At 41.2% G+C, this 17428-nt stretch overlaps 1 protein-coding gene across 9 annotated transcripts in view; it reads left to right on the forward strand.

Annotated features, from left to right (window-relative positions):
- Positions 1 to 17428, forward strand: part of LOC147083068 (protein odr-4 homolog) — a 158791-nt gene that overhangs the window by 84650 nt on the left and 56713 nt on the right. For 7 of the 9 annotated variants that reach the window (XM_085980289.1, XM_085980290.1, XM_085980287.1 and 4 more), the window contains 5 exons: positions 9692 to 9826; positions 11950 to 12045; positions 12347 to 12385; positions 13193 to 13321; positions 17200 to 17281. In XM_085980289.1, coding sequence (XP_085836415.1) covers positions 9692 to 9826; positions 11950 to 12045; positions 12347 to 12385; positions 13193 to 13321; positions 17200 to 17281 — 481 coding nt within the window. The remainder of the gene's footprint in view (positions 1 to 9691; positions 9827 to 11949; positions 12046 to 12346; positions 12386 to 13192; positions 13322 to 17199; positions 17282 to 17428) is intronic. The other 2 variants (XM_085980293.1, XM_085980295.1) reach the window with 2 other exon arrangements.

A 17428-nucleotide genomic window follows, 5' to 3' on the forward strand; every position in this document is an offset into this window, starting at 1 on the left:
TGACTTCACCAATCTTTTTCTCTTCACATATGTATAAAAGCTTTTACAGACAGTTTTTATGTTTCCCTGAGGGCTTACTCTCATTCTATTTTCCCCTTCTTAATTAATCCCTTTGTCCTCATTTGTTGAATCTTAAACTGCTCCCAATCCTCAGGTTTACTGCTTTTTCTGGCCAATTTATATGTCCTCTCCTTGGATCTTATGCTATCCCTAATTTCCCTTGTTAGCCACGGTTGAGTCACTTTTTTTGTTTTATTTTTATGCCAAACTGGGATGAACAAATTCTGCAGTTCATCCATTCGATCTTTGAATGTTTGCCATTGCCTATCCACCGTCAACCCTTTGAGTGACATTCCCCAATCAATCCTACACAATGCACGCCTCAGACCATCGTAGTTTCCTTTATTTAAATTCAGGACCCTAGTCTCTGAGTCAACAACTTCATTCTCCATCTTAATGAAGAGTTCTATCATATTATGATCGCTCCGACCCAAGGGGCCTCGTACAACAAGATTGTTAATTAATCCTTTCTCGTTACATAATACCCAGTCTAAGATGGCCTGATCTCTGGTTGGTTCCTCGACATATTGGTCCAGGAAACCATCCCATAAACACACCAGGAATTCCTCCTCCACAATATTGTTACTAATTTGGTTAGCCCAATTTATATGTAGATTAAAGTCACCCATGATGACTGCTGTGCCCTTATTGCACGCTTCTCTAATTTCCCTTTGAATGCCATCCCCAACCTCCGCATGACTGTTTGGAGGTCTATATACCACTCCCACTAACGTTTTCTGCCCCTTGGTATTTCTCAGTTCTACCCATACAGATTCCACATCATCAGAGCTAATATCCTTCTTTACAATTGTGTTAATCCGTTCTTTAACCAGCAAAATGCTACCCCACCTCCTTTTCCTTTTTGCCTATCTTTCCTGAATATTGAATACCCCTGGATGTTGAGTTCCCAGCCTTGGCCACCCTGGAGCCATGTTTCCGTAATCCCAATCAAATCATAATCGTTTACCTCTATTTGCGCAGCCAATTCATCCACCTTATTACGAATGCTCCTCGCATTAAGACACAAAGCCATCAGGGAGGGGGAGAGTTACCTGGACTCTGTGTATCACGAGGTATTCACACCAATTAGATTAATTAATTCAGATGTAGTCCGTGGCCAGGGTCAGGATGGTGTGACTAGAAGTGAGGCAGGTACGGGGATCCAGGAGGTAGTGTTGGAGGAGCCGCAGCCCTTGCTCTTGTCCAACAGGTTTGAGGCTCTTACTCCCTGTGAGGATGGGAACAGGGACTGCGGGGAGGATGAGCAACTTGGCCACAGCACCGTGGAGCGGGGGGGCCATTCAAGTGGGGGGAGTTAAAAGAAATGTTGCAGTGTTAGGGGATAGTATCGTTAGGGGGATAGATAGAGTTCTTTGCAGCCGAGAGCGAGAGTCCCGAAGGCTGTGTTGCCTGCCCGGTGCCAGGGTTAAGGACACCTCATCTGGGCTGGAGAGAAACTTGGAGTGGGAGGGGGAGGATCCAGTTGTCGTGGTCCATGTTGGTACCAACGACATAGATAGGACAAGGAAGGAGGTTCTGCTGAGGGAGTTTGAGCAGCTAGGAGCCAAATTAAAAAGCAGAACCACAAGGGTAATAATCTCTGGATTACTACCTGAACCACGTGCAAATTTGGCTAGGGTAAATAAAATTAGAGAGTTAAATGCGTGGCTCAAAGACTGGTGTGGGAGAAATGGGTTTTGCTTCCTGGGACACTGGCATCAGTACTGGGACAGGAGAGAGCTGTTCCGTTGGGACGGACTTCACTTGGCCAGTGCTGGGACTAGAATCCTGGCGAATCGAATAACTAGGGCTGTAGAGAGGGCTTTAAACTAATTAGTGGGGGGGAGGTTTTAAGAGAGCGAAAAATAAAAATGACAGCGGAGAAGGCAATAGAGCAAGGTAGCAGTGGGGGAATTAAAAACCAGAGCGTGTCAGGAAGGGACAGAATGTATAATGATAAAGGTAAAGTAGTAAAAGGGGTAAAAGCAGGAATAAATTGTCAGAAAACATATTTGAAAGTTCTTTATCTGAATGCACGCAGCATTCGTAACAAAATTGACGAGTTGACAGTGCAAATAACTACACATGGGTATGATCTGGTGGCCATTACGGAAACATGGCTGCAAGATAATCATGACTGGGAACTAAACATACAAGGGTATTTGACAATTAGGAAGGACAGACAGGAAGGAAAGGGAGGTGGGGTTGCTATGTTAATCAAGGATGGAATCACTGCAATAGTCAGAAATGATATTGGGTCAAAGGATCAGGATAGTGAAACAGTTTGGGTGGAGATAAGGAATAATAAGGGGAAACAGTCACTAGTGGGCGTAGTCTATAGGCCTCCTAACAGTTGCAACTCTGTTGGTCGGAGTATAAATCAGGAAATAGTTGGGGCTTGTAATAAGGGAACAGCTATAATCATGGGGGATTTTAACTTTCATATTGACTGGACTCATCAAATTGGGCATGGCAGCATTGAGGAAGAGTTCATAGAGTGTATTAGGGATGGGTTCCTTGAGCAGTATGTAACTGAACCAACCAGGGGGCAGGCAATCTTAGATCTGGTCCTGTGTAATGAGACAGGATTAATAAAAAATGTCCTAGTAAAGGATCCCCTTGGAATGAGTGACCATAATATGGTTGAATTCCAAATTCAGTTTGAGGGTGAGAGCGTTGGATCTCAAACCAGCGTACTAAGCTTAAATAAAGGAGACTATGAAGGTATGAGAGTAGAATTGACTAAAGTGGACTGGGAAAACAGATTAAAGTGTAAGACGGTACAAGAGCAGTGGCCTACATTCAAGGAGATATTTCACACCTTTCAAGATAAATATATTCCACTGAGGAAAAAGGGGAGTAAAAGAAAAGACAGCCATCCGTGGCTTAGTAAAGTAATAAAGGATAGTATTCGACTGAAAACAAGGGCATATAAATTAGCCAAATCTAGTGGGAGGATAGAAGATTGGGAAGCATTTAAAAGCCAGCAAACAATAACTAAAAGATTAATTAAGAAAGGGAAAATAGATTATGAAAGTAAACTAGCAAAAAATATAAAAACAGATAGCAAGAGTTTCTACAGCTATATAAAAAGAAAAAGGGTGGCTAAAGTGAATGTTGGTCCTTTAGAGGATGGGACCGGGAAACTAGTGGTGGGGAACATGGAGATGGCAAAGACGCTGAACGAATATTTTGTATCAGTCTTTATAGTAGAGGACACTAAAAATATCCCAACACTGGACAAACGGGGGGCAATGGGGGGGGGGGAGGAGCTAAACACGATTAAAATCACTAAGGAGATGGTACTCAGTAAAATAATGGGACTTAAGGCGGATAAATCCCCCGGACCTGATGGCCTACATCCTAGGGTCTTGAGAGAAGTGGCGGCAGGGATTGTGGATGCATTGGTGATCATTTTCCAGAACTCCCTGGACTCAGGAAAGGTCCCGGCAGATTGGAAAACTGCTAATGTAACACCCTTATTTAAGAAGGGAAGTAGACAAAAACCTGGAAATTATAGACCAGTTAGCCTAACATCTGTGGTTGGCAAAATGTTGGAGTCCATTATTAAGGAAACAGTAACAGAGCATTTGGATAAACATAATTTAATAGCAGAGTCAGCATGGTTTTACGAAGGGGAAGTCATGTTTGACAAATTTGCTCGAATTCTTTGAGGATGTAACATACAGGGTGGATAAAGGGGAACCAGTGGATGTAGTGTATTTGGACTTCCAAAAGGCATTTGACAAGGTGCCACACAAAAGATTACTGATCAAGATAAAAAAAATCACGGGATTGGGGGTAATATACTGGCATGGGTGGAAGATTGGCTATCTAACAGAAAACAAAGGGTTGGGATAAATGGTTCGTTCTCGGGCTGGCAATCAGTAACTAGTGGTGTTCCGCAGGGGTCAGTGCTGGGACCCCAACTCTTTACAATCTATATTAACGATTTGGAGGAAGGGACCGAGTGCAACATATCCAAGTTTGCCGACGATACAAAGATGGGAGGGAAAACAATGAGTGAGGAGGACATAAAAAACCTGCAAAAGGACATAGACAGACTAAGTGAGTGGGCAGAGATTTGGCAGATGCAATATAATGTTGGAAAGTGTGAGGTTATGCACTTTGGCAGAAAAAATCAAAGAGCAAGTTATTATCTAAATGGAGAGAAACTGCGAAGTGCTACAGTACAAAGGGATCTGGGGGTCCTGGTGCATGAAACACAAAAAGTTAGTATGCAGGTGCAGCAGGTGATTAGGAAGGCCAATGGAATCTTGGCTTTTATTGCAAGGGGGATGGAGTATAAAAACAGGGAAGTCTTGCTGCAGTTATACAGGGTATTGGTGAGGCCACACCTGGAATACTGCATGCAGTTTTGGTTTCCATATTTAAGAAAAGATATACTTGCTCTCGAGGTGGTTCAGAGAAGGTTCACTCGGTTGATTCCAGAGATGAGGGGGTTGACGTATGAGGAAAGGTTGAGTAGGTTGGGACTCTACTCATTGGAGTTCAGAAGAATGAGAGGCGATCTTATCGAAACATATAAGATTGTGAGGGGGCTTGATCGGGTGGATGCGGTGAGGATGTTTCCACTGATGGGTGAGACTAGAACTAGGGGGCATAATCTTAGAATAAGGGGCTGCCCGTTCAAAACTGAGATGAGGAGAAACTTCTTCACTCATATGGCCTACTCCTCCTATTTCTTATGTTCTTAATTGGAAAATTATGGGCTAATAAATGAAAGTCAGCATGGATTTGTTAAAGGCAGAACGTGTTTGACTAACTTAATTGAGTTCTTTAATGAAGTAACAGGGAGTGTTAATGAAGTTAGTGCGGTTGATGTTGTGTATATGAACTTTCAAAAGGCGTTTAACAGTGTACCATATAATGGACTTGTTAGCAAAATTGAAGCCCCTGCAATTAAAGGGACAGTGGCAGTGTGGATATGAAATCGGTTAAGAAACAGAAAGCTGAGAGTAGTGGTGAAAGGTTGTTTTTCAGCCTGGAGAAAGGTATACAGTGGGTGTTCCCCAGGGGTCAGTATTGGGACCACTGCTCTTTTTGATATATATTAATGACCTAGACTTGGGTATATAGGGCATAATTTCAAAGTTTGCAGATGAGAAAACTCAGAAATGTAGTAAACAATGAGGAGGATAGTAACAGACTTCAGGAGGATATAGACAGACTGGTGAAATTGGCAGATGAAATTTAACGGAGAGAAGTATGAAGTGATATATTTTGGTGGGAAGAATGAAGAGAGACAATATAAACTAATTGATACAATTTTAAAGTGGGTGCAGGAACAGAGAGACTTGGGATGTTTGCACATAAATCTTTGAAGGTGGCAGGATGAGGTGAGAAGGCTTTTAGAAAAGCATGTGGGATCCTTGGCTTTACTAGTAGAGGCATAGAGTACAAAAGCAAGGAAGTTATGTTAAACATTTATAAAACACTGGTTCGGCCTCAACTGGAGTATTGTGCTCAATTCTGGGCACCACACTTTAGGAAGGATGCCAAGGCCTTAGAGAGGGTGCAGAGGAGATTTACTAGAATGGTACCAGGGATAAGGGACTTCAGTTATGTGGAAGACTGGAGAAGCTGGGGTTGTTCTCCTTAGAGCAGAGAAGGTTAAGAGATTTGTTGACGTGTTCAAAATCTATATATTGATAGAGTAAATAAGGAGGAACTGTTTCCAGTGGCAGAAGGGTTGGTAACCAGATCACAGATTTAAGGTAATTCACAAAAGAACCAGTCGGATAGCTCTACCAAAGAGCTGGTACTGGCACGATGGGCCATATCCTTCTCTGCTGTATCATTCTATGATTCCTCTATGATTCTATATAAATACTAGAAATCATTGGAACTACACTACCATTATCTACCTTAAAGTTTAATTTTTACAAAAAGAAATGTAAAATGCTCTCAAAATTGTACAAACCGCCACCAATGACAGTAAATGGAGGATAAATATTAAGATAATGGTGAATTACAGAAAACAGTTGAATGCCAGACACATGGCATGATGTATGTGTGAATGACTGGTTAATTTTCCATGAATTACTGGCATCCATGGTATATTTTGTTTAAATCACATGTTCATCACATTAACTGCTCGCTTTGTCAAAACAAACGCATTAGAAAATGGGAAACCACTAGGGACTGTACATCTTGAAGATGTTTTTATCTCCAGGACACCCATGTTTTTAATATTCCCTCACAATATAAAGGCCACGCTCAAAGAAAACCAATTAATTTTTCCACAAGTGTTATGAACAATCCCCTACATTCCAGTTGCGCATCATTCAATATTTTGTAATTTTCTGAATTGCACATTGCTTTATTCATTTGATAGTTTACACTCTTATTCAGCCTTGGCTCAGTTGTTACACTCTCGCCTCTCAGTCAGAAGGTCGTGGATTTAAGCCCCATTCCAGAGACTTGAATACAAGTTGACAATTAAGTACAATGCTGAGGGAGTGCTGCACTGTCACAGGTGTCACCTTTCGAATGAGATGTTAAACCGTCTTCCCTCAGGTGGACGTAAAAGATTCCATGACACTATTCGAAGTTTTCCTGGTGTCCTTACTGATATTTATCCTTCAACCAACAATACTAAAACAGGTTATCTGGTCATTATCTCATTGATGTTGGTGGGATCTTGCTGTGTGCAAATTGGCTGCTGCGCTTCCCTACATTATAACGGTGACTACACTTCAAAAGTACTTCATTGGCTATAAAGTGTTTTGAAATGTCCTGTGCGCACGAAAAGTGGTAAATAAATGCAAATCCTTTCATTTCCTTTCCATTTACTGGTTTATTGACCTTGAACTATTTTTTGCAGTTGTGATATTTTAATTGTATTGTTACTAATTGACACCAACCAATTTTATGAGTTTAAAATAGGTCTCTTATTGTGTGTGAGCTCAGTTTCACCTCGCACTAAGCCATGTTCAAAGCAGTTCTCCAGCACTCACTGGTGCTGACAGACCCTTCAACACCAAGGTGTTGTCAAGTGCTTTCCTCTTAGAGACTGAACTTAAACTGGCCAGAGACATTGAGGATGTTTTTTTTGCTCATTACTAGATAACTTTCCTTCTGACCCCTCTATCCCTCGTTTTTATTCTCTCTGGTTACCATTGCCAGTACAGGTGCTGAGGGATATGGGATAGCACCAGCTGAGTTGCACAGTCTTGAGTTGAAGTTTTGACTCATTAGTTCTTCACAGTCTGCAACCCTTATTTAGTGAACTCCCATATTCTTCTGGCTCCTGAATATGTATCAAAGTCAGTCTCACCTCAACTTCAAAATCCTCCTTAAAACCAGCCTCTCTCATATCTCCTTTGGCTACCTCCTATTCCTGCACTGGTCTGACTGCCAATTTTGTTTTGCCACATTAAAGGCACTTTATAACTGCAAGTTATTGATTTAGCTGTGGATTACCCAATGCAGTTCCTTCATGGCAAGACCATAGCTCAAGAATCGAACCCTAGTTTGCTCATCTCCCTATCTCGCAGACCAAACAATTTCCGTTATGGTCAGGCAGATCTTTGTGCAATCACAAATGTGAATAGCTTATCATCAAATCCACTGGGCTTTTTTCAAGACTTAATGCTGCATTGTTTTCCAGATTATGAATTAAACTGGGGCCATCTCTGCCTGTTTAAGTTTATGCAAAAGATCCCCCATGATGCTATTTAAAGAGTAGCAGAGCGTTTTCCTCAACCAGTACCACCAAAAAACAGTGAATTCATTTGCTGTTTGTGGGACCTTGCAGTGCGCAATTGGATGCCACATTTGTCAACCAAGCAGTCACTGCACTTCAAAATGTATTTGGTTGTGAAGCTTTGAGATGCTCTGAAGATGTGATAAGGAATTATATAAATGCAAATTAATTCCTTTGTTTTTTTTTCTGGGTTGTGATTCCGTCAGGCTAAAATAATTTCAGAGAGCAGCAGGCTGATGTGAACACTACTTGGTATAGGAGTCTAGTTTGTTACAGAGCGTGTTGTAACACAGTTGGGGTTTGGGGAGGGGTTGAGGTAGGGGGAGAGGGGAAGGGTGGACCCAGGGCTAGTGGACTCGTACTCTGAATGGTGTGGTTTGGTCTGGCCCACTTTCATGCTCTCGTGTAGAGCCAATGAGTGCATCTCTGAAAGAACATTACAACAGTAGGCCAGTATCTCAACTAACAGGACAGGACCAGAAGTTGGCCGCTCTGCCAGAACAGAATACTGATGCCCATTCGTGCAGGAGTCACAGAGCGACGTTGGGCAGGAATGTTTGGAATGTGCTATTGCTGCTGCTTTCTTTTCTGAGATATCTGAGTGATGCATGCCCATTATACAGGGTAATCACAAGCACAATGTTCCACTGTAGTGGATATCAAAAATGCTTTAAAGGAAAGTTGTCCCTCTTTCCTTTCCCAACTTTTTGGGGCTATTCCAGCAACCCAATCTGTGTGTAGAGGATACCTCTATCCATTGAATGGAGAAGAATGAAAAAGGTAGGTAATCCATTTTACTCCATGGGCCCCGAGTTTCCTTGGACTTTCTGCCGCCGTGTTGCTGTAAGTGCAGCACTGTTTACACGTGTAAACAGGGTTTCCGCCACATTTCTGACAAAGTTAAGGTGCCGCAGCAGCAGAAAATTCGAGGGAATCCAGGGCCATCGTGACACATGGTGAAAACAAGTCTTTGAGAGGAAAGTAACAAATTATATTTCACATGCACTTAACAGTTTTATGATGCGCTTGTTGGTATTCAGCTCTATTTCAGTTGAACTGTTAGAAGCTGCAATTTGTAATCTCACTAATTCTTATCTTTTCCAGCTGCTTCTTTCACAATAAAGGTCAAATGATAAATCGAAATTAGGATCTTTAATGCCAGCTTGGCTCAGTTCCGGCGCTTTTGCCTCTGAGTCAGAAGGTTGTAGGTTTAAGTACAACTCCCGGATTTCAGTACTGAGGGAGCACTACATTGTTGGAGTTGTGCTGTCTTTCAGATGAGAGGTTAAACCAAGGCTCTGTCTGCCTGTTCATATGGATGGGACCGATTCTGTGGCACTGTTTGAAAAAGAGCAGTGAGTTTTTCCAATGTCTTGGCCACTGTTCCTCCCTCAGGTTAACACCACTAAAAACGCAAATTAACCAGTCATTCATCTCATTTGCTGTTTGTGGGACCTTGCTGTGTGCAAAATGTTTGTTGTGTTTGCCTACAAAACAACAAGTGACTGCTCATCAAAAGTAATGAATTGGCTGTGAGTTGCCTTTGGAATGTCCTGAGCATGTGAAAGATGCTGTGTAAATGACAGTTCTTTTTTTCTTTAAAGACCTTAAAATACATTTGTAAGACAGTTGCAGGGCATAAACTGTTTTTTGAGATAATACAAGCCAGAAAACAACCAGCGGTAAATGTCTCACAATAGAGCAATAACTGATGGATGCACAGAAACTGATTTTAAATATTTTGCTTTAAAACTTTGACCTTGGAGTATTAAATAGAAATGTACAAGGACTATTTGGACATTTTTAACAGCAGATATAATACTACTTATGCCAAATATTCATATAATTCCTGTCAGAAAATATAGTATTTGCTAATGAATCCTAATTTCCTGTATTTTCAAGACTCCTATTAAATTGGTAGAATGTAAATCCAGCAGCCTGACATCTACCTGGCAACTCGTGGAAGCCACCATCAACGTGGATATTCATATCCCTATACCAGCATCTGCGGAAAATCAGTTTGACAAGGGTTCATTGGTATGAGTTACTTATCTTGTTTTAAATTACTTTTCATTTTTGCACTGAATAGGGTCAATCAGTTAAAAATGATTCTGTTATATTGGATTCCCCCACTGTTCCTGAAGTTTGTGTTGAGCTTGGTTGGACAGTGTAAGAAGCAAAAAGTGGATAAGTTGTGGTGAAGGGTGAGAGATACATGGATGTTTGCCAAAGCAATCACCTAATCTCCATTTAATATTGTCACTATAAAGGAGGCAGTGAATACAATATATTATATTGATGGAGGTACTCATAAATTACTTTATGACCGAGAAAATGTATTTGGAGAAGTAGTGAATAATGCAGGCCCATTGCACATGCTGAAGTTAGAGGTGAAAGAACAGCTGGTGCTTGGGTAATGGAAGAGTGAACAAGAATGTTGTGGAGACAGCAGTGCCTCTGGACAGGAAAGAGGGAAGCAGCAGATACATGAGGAAGAGCGAATGCAGTCAAAAATGCAGAAATTATTTTGGTGTGAGATGAAAATGCTGAAGCGGTTAGTCTCCCAGGACAGTCTTGTTTGAATCTTGGGCAGAGGATAGAGATGAACAATGAGCTTGGGGGAAGGGAGAAGAACATCTTCAGAAGAACAGTGATCATCTTGGAGATGATTCTTTCTTATTGGACAAGAGAGAAGTAGGAAAAGGAGTCCAACAGTTGCTGTTTCGCCTCGACTAAATATCGCTCTTTGGGCTGAACTGTGGCATGAACCTTGTTGGTGGGTATGACTGAAGTCAGTGTTTTGATGGATAGGCAGCCAGAAGAGGTGGGTGGTTGAATGTGACTTAGTCTGAGATAGGATGGAGTAGTCTAGTTCGACTTGGTGTAGGTGAGGATGAGAGGGCCAGCTAGAAGTCGAGTCTAGAGGTGACAACGGTGTGCATGAGGGTTTCCGCAGTGGTAAGGGTCAAATCGAAGTAGACGTTCAGAGGGAGATAGATTGGAGAGAATTGGTGCTGAGTAATCAAATGGTCAATTGGTGAAAAATTCAGGAAGCCAGAAGAAGGTTTCCAAAAATGCAAGAAGGCCTCCTGCCAAAGAAGAAGATGAAGATGGTGGAAAAAGATCTCAACATTGTATTTGTTTTACATTCAAAGAAGTTTTACGTTCATTGAGGCAAGGTAAAGGGGGATGATTGTGATTGCTAAGAGTCAGAAAGGGGAAGATTGAAGGGTGCGGTGAAAGCTTGACAAACAGGAATCGGAAAGGAATGTGATTGACATGGAGATGAGAAGTAAAAACCTTGATATGACACACCAGTCAATTTTTTCTTGCTCTTTGGACTTTTGTGGCAAATTGAACTGAAGTCTTATGATCAGAGCATACCCTTTATACAAGTAAACAGAAATGCTTATGTGATTAACCTGCTGACATCACAACATCAGTGACATCAAAATGTCCTGGACATTTAGCAAACTTCCTTTCTGAAATGGTGATGACTTGCCAATCTCCTAAGATTTGTGGGGCAAGATCTCTAATCAAAGAAAGAACATTCAAAGAAAGAACTAGCAAAGTTGATAACCTTTATTTACTTATTTTATCAGATGTTTCTGTTCCTTATTTTGTATTTTCATTGCTATAATCTTTTTTACTTTCATTGATATCTCAGTTTTTGTGTTTAATTTATCTTTTGTTTCCTGTAACACTGATCAAAAAAAAGTTCAGACACTTTTACAGAAATTAATTCATTTTAAATGATTTTGTTGAAAATTCAAAACTGAATTACAGCAACTGTCTGAAGTATGAATTGATAATACAGTTACTTACTGTTGTTATTCTATGTTCTGCCACTGACCCACCTTCTGGCAGATATCCAGTACAGCAGCCACATAATGTAAGTGCAGTGATGTAGGTCTCTGAACTCCATACCAGTGGAATTTTGACTCCCCAAAATTTCATTTCATAGTTAGTATATTCCTTATAATACAGTATTCTTGAAATTATGGTTTCTTTCAAATGTAGCTCAGTCATGTTATGTTATGATAACACTTTGGGGGGAAATAGTTAAGGAGAGAATAAGCTATGTAGTTATCTTTGCTGTTTGTGTAATTTTTATTTTGTATTTTCTGTTCTCTTTCCTTCCACCATTCCCCCTCCCCCAGAAAGGTCTGAATTCCTGGGCAAAACAAATACTGCAGAGCAGTTACCTGATAAATGGACACTTTAAAGAACCAGATAGCGTAATAGGTGAAGGATCGGTAAGGAAGCTTAATCATGATCTTGGATTTGTTCTTTTTTAAAAGAGTATTTAATGTAGAAATATCTGTCTAACTGATTTATAATACCAGAGTTTCTGACCAAAACATTCCTTTTCCATTTATAACTTATACCACTCCTAAAGTCATCAGAGTACTTCATTTATTTTAAAGGAAGTAAACATTATTCTTCATGAAATATTTACTGTGACCCGATATATTAGAGTGCATCATCCATTATTTACTGTTCGTTAACCTTTAAATCTATACTGAATCTTTTTTGTTCTTTTTATTGCTTCCACAGAAGAAAACATCAGTGGAAGTCCAGCTCCTGTCTGCTCCTGTTAGTTCTCTCACTACTAATTTTTAAAAGTTTAATTATTTTTTCCATATGACTAGTTATAAATATTTATTAAATGTGGTTGTTTTCTTTGTTAATTATATTGAAAATTTTAATATGTTGTGGATTTAGTTTTATTTCTTATTATTTTTCAATGTATTTTTTACCATACAATTCACAGAGTCTGTGCTAAGTAAATAGAGTTTTTATTAATCCTTGTATATACACACACTAGTAGGGTATGATATAAAATGAAAATAATCTATTTGCGCTATGCACACTCCGCCCAGTCATACTGGGCAGAGTAGAGGAAGGTAAGTGCAAAACAACTTTTGTGGGACAGGGAGGAGCATGGAATGCGACCCTGGGCTCTCTGCCTCCCACACTGTTAGTTCGTCCCCTTCCCTGCCTGACGGCCAGGCCGACCTCCTGTCTGCCCAATATTGCGTCAGCCTGGAGGCAGCGAGCTAAAGGGTGGCATGGTAATGAGGCCCAGCCCGCAAAATGGAATGGGCCTCCAGCCAACAGGAACGAGCGGCCGGCCTGCAAGATCCAACTGACTGCCCGTCCAAGAGTTATAACCACCCTATTGTCCTTCTTCAGAACGTTTTGATGACCAATACTGTCTAAAATGTTAACCTGTCTCTTTTTTTCTACAGGTGCTGACTGACCCAGCTGTGTGTTTCTAGCATGTTCAGTTCTTGTTTTAAAAATAATAAGTTTTGATGTAGTCTACTGTATATAGTAATACATTACAAGTGACTTATAAATGAATGTTTTTTTTAATTCATAAAATCTTTTTGTTTTAAGGTTCATACCTCTGCGAATGAGACTGACGCTTTAATAGAAGGCTGCGGCAGCTCTGTTACTGTGAGGGGTACCATACGCTGCAGAGCTTATCTCCATGGCAGTAAAACAAAAGTAAAAGATGCCATACAGGTACGGTATCTTTAGGCAAGATGATTTGTGTTCTTAGAAAGGAGTTTTTCATCCTCAACTAAAACATTCTTAACAATGTAAAATATAAATGCAGGCAAGGTCTTCTGTGCTTTTAAATTTGTTGCTTGATGTAACATAATTTTACAATTGCAGAGAATGACCTGGATTTGAGTTATAGAAGAATGCAGTTTACACAGATTAATTTTATAACCAGTATAGGCATTCTGTAAATGGCGATGCACAAAAGGTTTACATTGGGCATATTCAAAGAACATTTATAGTGATATTTTGAGGTTGAAATTTTTCCGATATTTCTTTTATTATATTACATGCTCCATGGGTATACCAACAGGAAAATAAAAGTGATTTGTGTGCCATTAAGAGTCTTCCTTTACTTTTGTATTGTCCTGTTCATTTGTCAACTTTCTTTGGTGTAAGGTGCAAGTGTCAGGTTGTGAACTTGTTGCCATATGAGAGAAGTAGAAGTAGCCAAAAACAAAGAAACTGCATTAATCTTATTTTGTTTCTGTTTCTTCTAATTTTGGTGAAGCCCTTTTTTGCCTGAGGCTTGCTTTCTGTCTTCAAATTCTGAGCTGCAGAAACATCTTCCTTTCTACCCATACTTCAGAATAACACTATAGCCTCTTGGTAAATTACAATTTTATGGTTTGTGAAAATTAAATAATTGCAGTTTACAGCATAGAAAGAGACAAAGCTGAGGAGAACGCCACATTAGGTACATCACAGACTTTTTTGTAACATACATCTACATTGACATGTTGCCTCAACCTGATGTGCTTAACCAGGAGCAAATTGTAAGAGCTATTGCATCCAATCTTCCTATGTAATAATAACAACTTGTATTTATATAGTGCCTTTAACGTCCCAAGGCACTTCACAGGAACGTTATAAAACAAATTTTGACACCGAGCCACATAACGAGATATCAGAGCAAGTGACCAAAAGAGGTAGGTTTTAAGGAGCGTCTTAAAGGAGGAAAGAGAGGCGGAGAGGTTTAGGGATGGAATTCTAGAGCTTTAGGGCTTTGGCAGCTGAAGGCACGGCCACCAATGGTGGAGCAATTAAAATCGGGGATGCTCACAAAGCGAGAATTAGAGGAGCGCCGATATCTCGGAGGGTTGTGGGGCTGGAGGAGATTACAGAGATAGGGAGGGGTGAGGCCATGGAGGGATTTGAAAACAAGGATAAGAGTTTTGAAATTGAGGCGTTGCTTAACTGGGAGCCAATGTAGGTCTGCGAGCACAGCGGTGATGGGTGAACAGGATTTGGTGCATGTTAGGACACAGGCAGCAAAGTTTTGGATGATCTCAAGTTTACAGAGGGTAAAATGTGTGAGGCCAGCCAGGAGTGCAATGGAATAGTCAAGTCTAGTGGTAACAAAGGCCTGGATGAGGGTTTCAGCAGCAGATGAGCTACGGCAGGGGTGGAGTCGAGCGATATGGGTTTTTTGAGAATTCAAAACTAAAAAAGGTGTCAATTGTAAAACTTTGGGGGCCAACTTGAGCACTGGTGATATCCTAATTTTCAGAGGTTTGGTGGTCACAGAGATTGTCACTAATGGGATCACGGATCAGAAGAGGTCCTCTCTCCCTCCCAAATGTTCAGACTGATACTTTTCCTCAGATGTTCACAAGCCCTTCCATAAAATCCATAGATTCATGTTAGAAACATGGGCCTAGAAATTGAGTTTGGGGCGGCCAGCTCGCTCGCGCCCAGAAATTACCGCTGCGCGCGGTGCCACTTGCGCCCGCCAGAAATTCAGTTTCAGCGCCCCAAGTCGAAGCCGGCCGCAAATCAAGGGTTTCGGCGCCCCCGCTTGGGGCGCTGAAACTGAATATCGGCGCGCTAAGTGCCGCAGCGCCACCCGCTGCGGAGCGGCAGGCTGCGGTACTACAGGCCTTCCTCCCTCTCTTAAGGGGGAGGTGCCTGCAACAGCGAGATCGCCGCTTGCTAGTGCCGGCAAATGAGCCCGGCACCACGGAGAAGTGCCGGGCTCCCGGAAAACAGCCGGCAATGCCGCGGGGGGGGGGGGGGGGGTGGGTGTGGAGGAGGCCGGGGAAGGAGGTGCGGGCAGGCGGCCACCGAAAAAGCGGCCGGCCGCACCTCCGCCTTAACTCGCCCCACTACCGCATCAGTTCGGCCCCGTTTTCTGGCCGCTGTTTGCGGCCGCCGCGGAAGAGGCGGCTGCAACTCAATATGGCGGTCGGGCCGGTAGCGGGGCACTGCGCACACCGATGACGTCATCGGTGGCGGCGCAGCGCTACTGGCTAACGCCGCCATTACCGCAGCGCTGAATATCGGGGAAAGCTCAGCAAGTGGCGCAAAAGCCCTCTTTGGGCGAAAACTGGGCGCAAAGCCTACTGAATTTCTAGCCCATACTTCCTTAACCATAATAAGATGACCAGTGGGATGACACACCAGCTTCCTCATCAGTAGGTATGCATATACTTTTCAAGTAAGACCTATAGGGCTGAGATACATCCCTTGAAGAATCCTTTTCAGGAGAGGAATAAATTAAATTAAAGGGCGTTGAACCCGGCAGAAGTAGAAAATACTGGATCAGATCCTGGGTAGATTTAGCATCCTAAAAATCTCAGATAAGAAGCCTGCACCTAATCCTCAACAGGGCTTCAGGTGTCAACCATTTCTATGGGCAAAATCCAACACATGGTTGTCTACCATCAATAAGTAATCTCCTGCCTATCGGAAAACATGAATTGTATCGAGCATAAGTTTACATTAATGTTTTACAAAGCACTCTATTGAATCTATAGTTTCATCCCAGATGTGGACTTGGATAGCTGCATAAGTGCACTTTCTAGCGGTCTGGAATAAAGAACCTTATGCCTGCAAACTGGACGGTATCAGGTTTTGCCTTCATAAGAGAAGCCTGAATTGCCACATACGAGGTGTACTAGGAAGCTTTTGCCCACCAACAAATAGGATTGCTCTGTATCTTAGTGCAAGAACCCCACACACAAATGCAAGAGACTTACAGATAAATGCTCCAAATAGTTTGCCTGAACATCTAGCGGCCTCACCTTATTGAATGGGGATCGAGGTCTCGCATAATACTGCCTACATGAAAGTTCTGGCTTAAAATATCAGAAGTGCTACTAACATTCAAAACTTCTTGTCCAGCTTGCCCTTTGATAGTTAAAAAAAACAATCATGGGCAAATGCCGACCAACTGTGAAAAGAGATTTTGGTCTGACTACCTTTAACAATACATTGTTGAAGTCACAGTGCTGTTCTTTTGTCAAACTGAGTTAAGCACAGTGAGTAAATAGGACTATTTAATCACATTACAGTACTTGATAAACAAGCACAAATACTAAAAATTGTAAGCATTTTAAGGCATAATTCAACATCATTAATAGACTACATTTCTTCCCTTGCCAAAATGTCGAGACTAAATGATTGATGAGCTCCGCTCATAATGTTATCCTCTGGTCATCAGTCACCAAGCTATTCTCAGTTAAGTTACCATAAACAAAGCTTACATTCATGCTTAATTGTAAAATAATTTTCAACAGACTTATTTCAACTGCAATACCTGCTATATATGTTTTACATGGCTTCATTTTTCTAAAGATACTTCCAATTAACTTTATGTAATTTTGTCCCCAGTCCTTAAGAACTGATGACTTCAGAAAAAGTGGACTGAGATAAAGGTTGTATTGTGGTATGATGCTTGCCATTTGATCAGATTGCAATATTTTTGTTTTTAAGCACAGAATAACAGATGAACTTTATTAACTATTTTATTACTTTGTTGAAAAATAGAGTGCTGTGTATTTCCTATAATGCCATTTAAAATGTAATAGCTAATCAAAACAAACTCATTTTTTTTGCAGGCACTAAAAAGAGATGTGCTGAACACTGTGTTTATCCGCTGTGAAATGGTATTTGAGGATCAAATTCTGAACAAAAATGTTGGTAAGTAACTGATAGCCCATTGTTTTCTCCCTATCTTCTTTAGTGTAGTAATGTCTGTAGTAGATTTGCACCATTTTTTTATATGTTGCGTGACCAGAGTAATATTCAGGAATATTAGTGGTGTTTTGACATCTGTGATGAATAGTT

This window comes from Somniosus microcephalus, unplaced genomic scaffold, assembly GCF_052327205.1.
Source record: "Somniosus microcephalus isolate GS21.2 unplaced genomic scaffold, FLI_Smic_1.0 scaffold105, whole genome shotgun sequence".
In the NCBI taxonomy this organism is placed as follows: domain Eukaryota; kingdom Metazoa; phylum Chordata; class Chondrichthyes; order Squaliformes; family Somniosidae; genus Somniosus; species Somniosus microcephalus.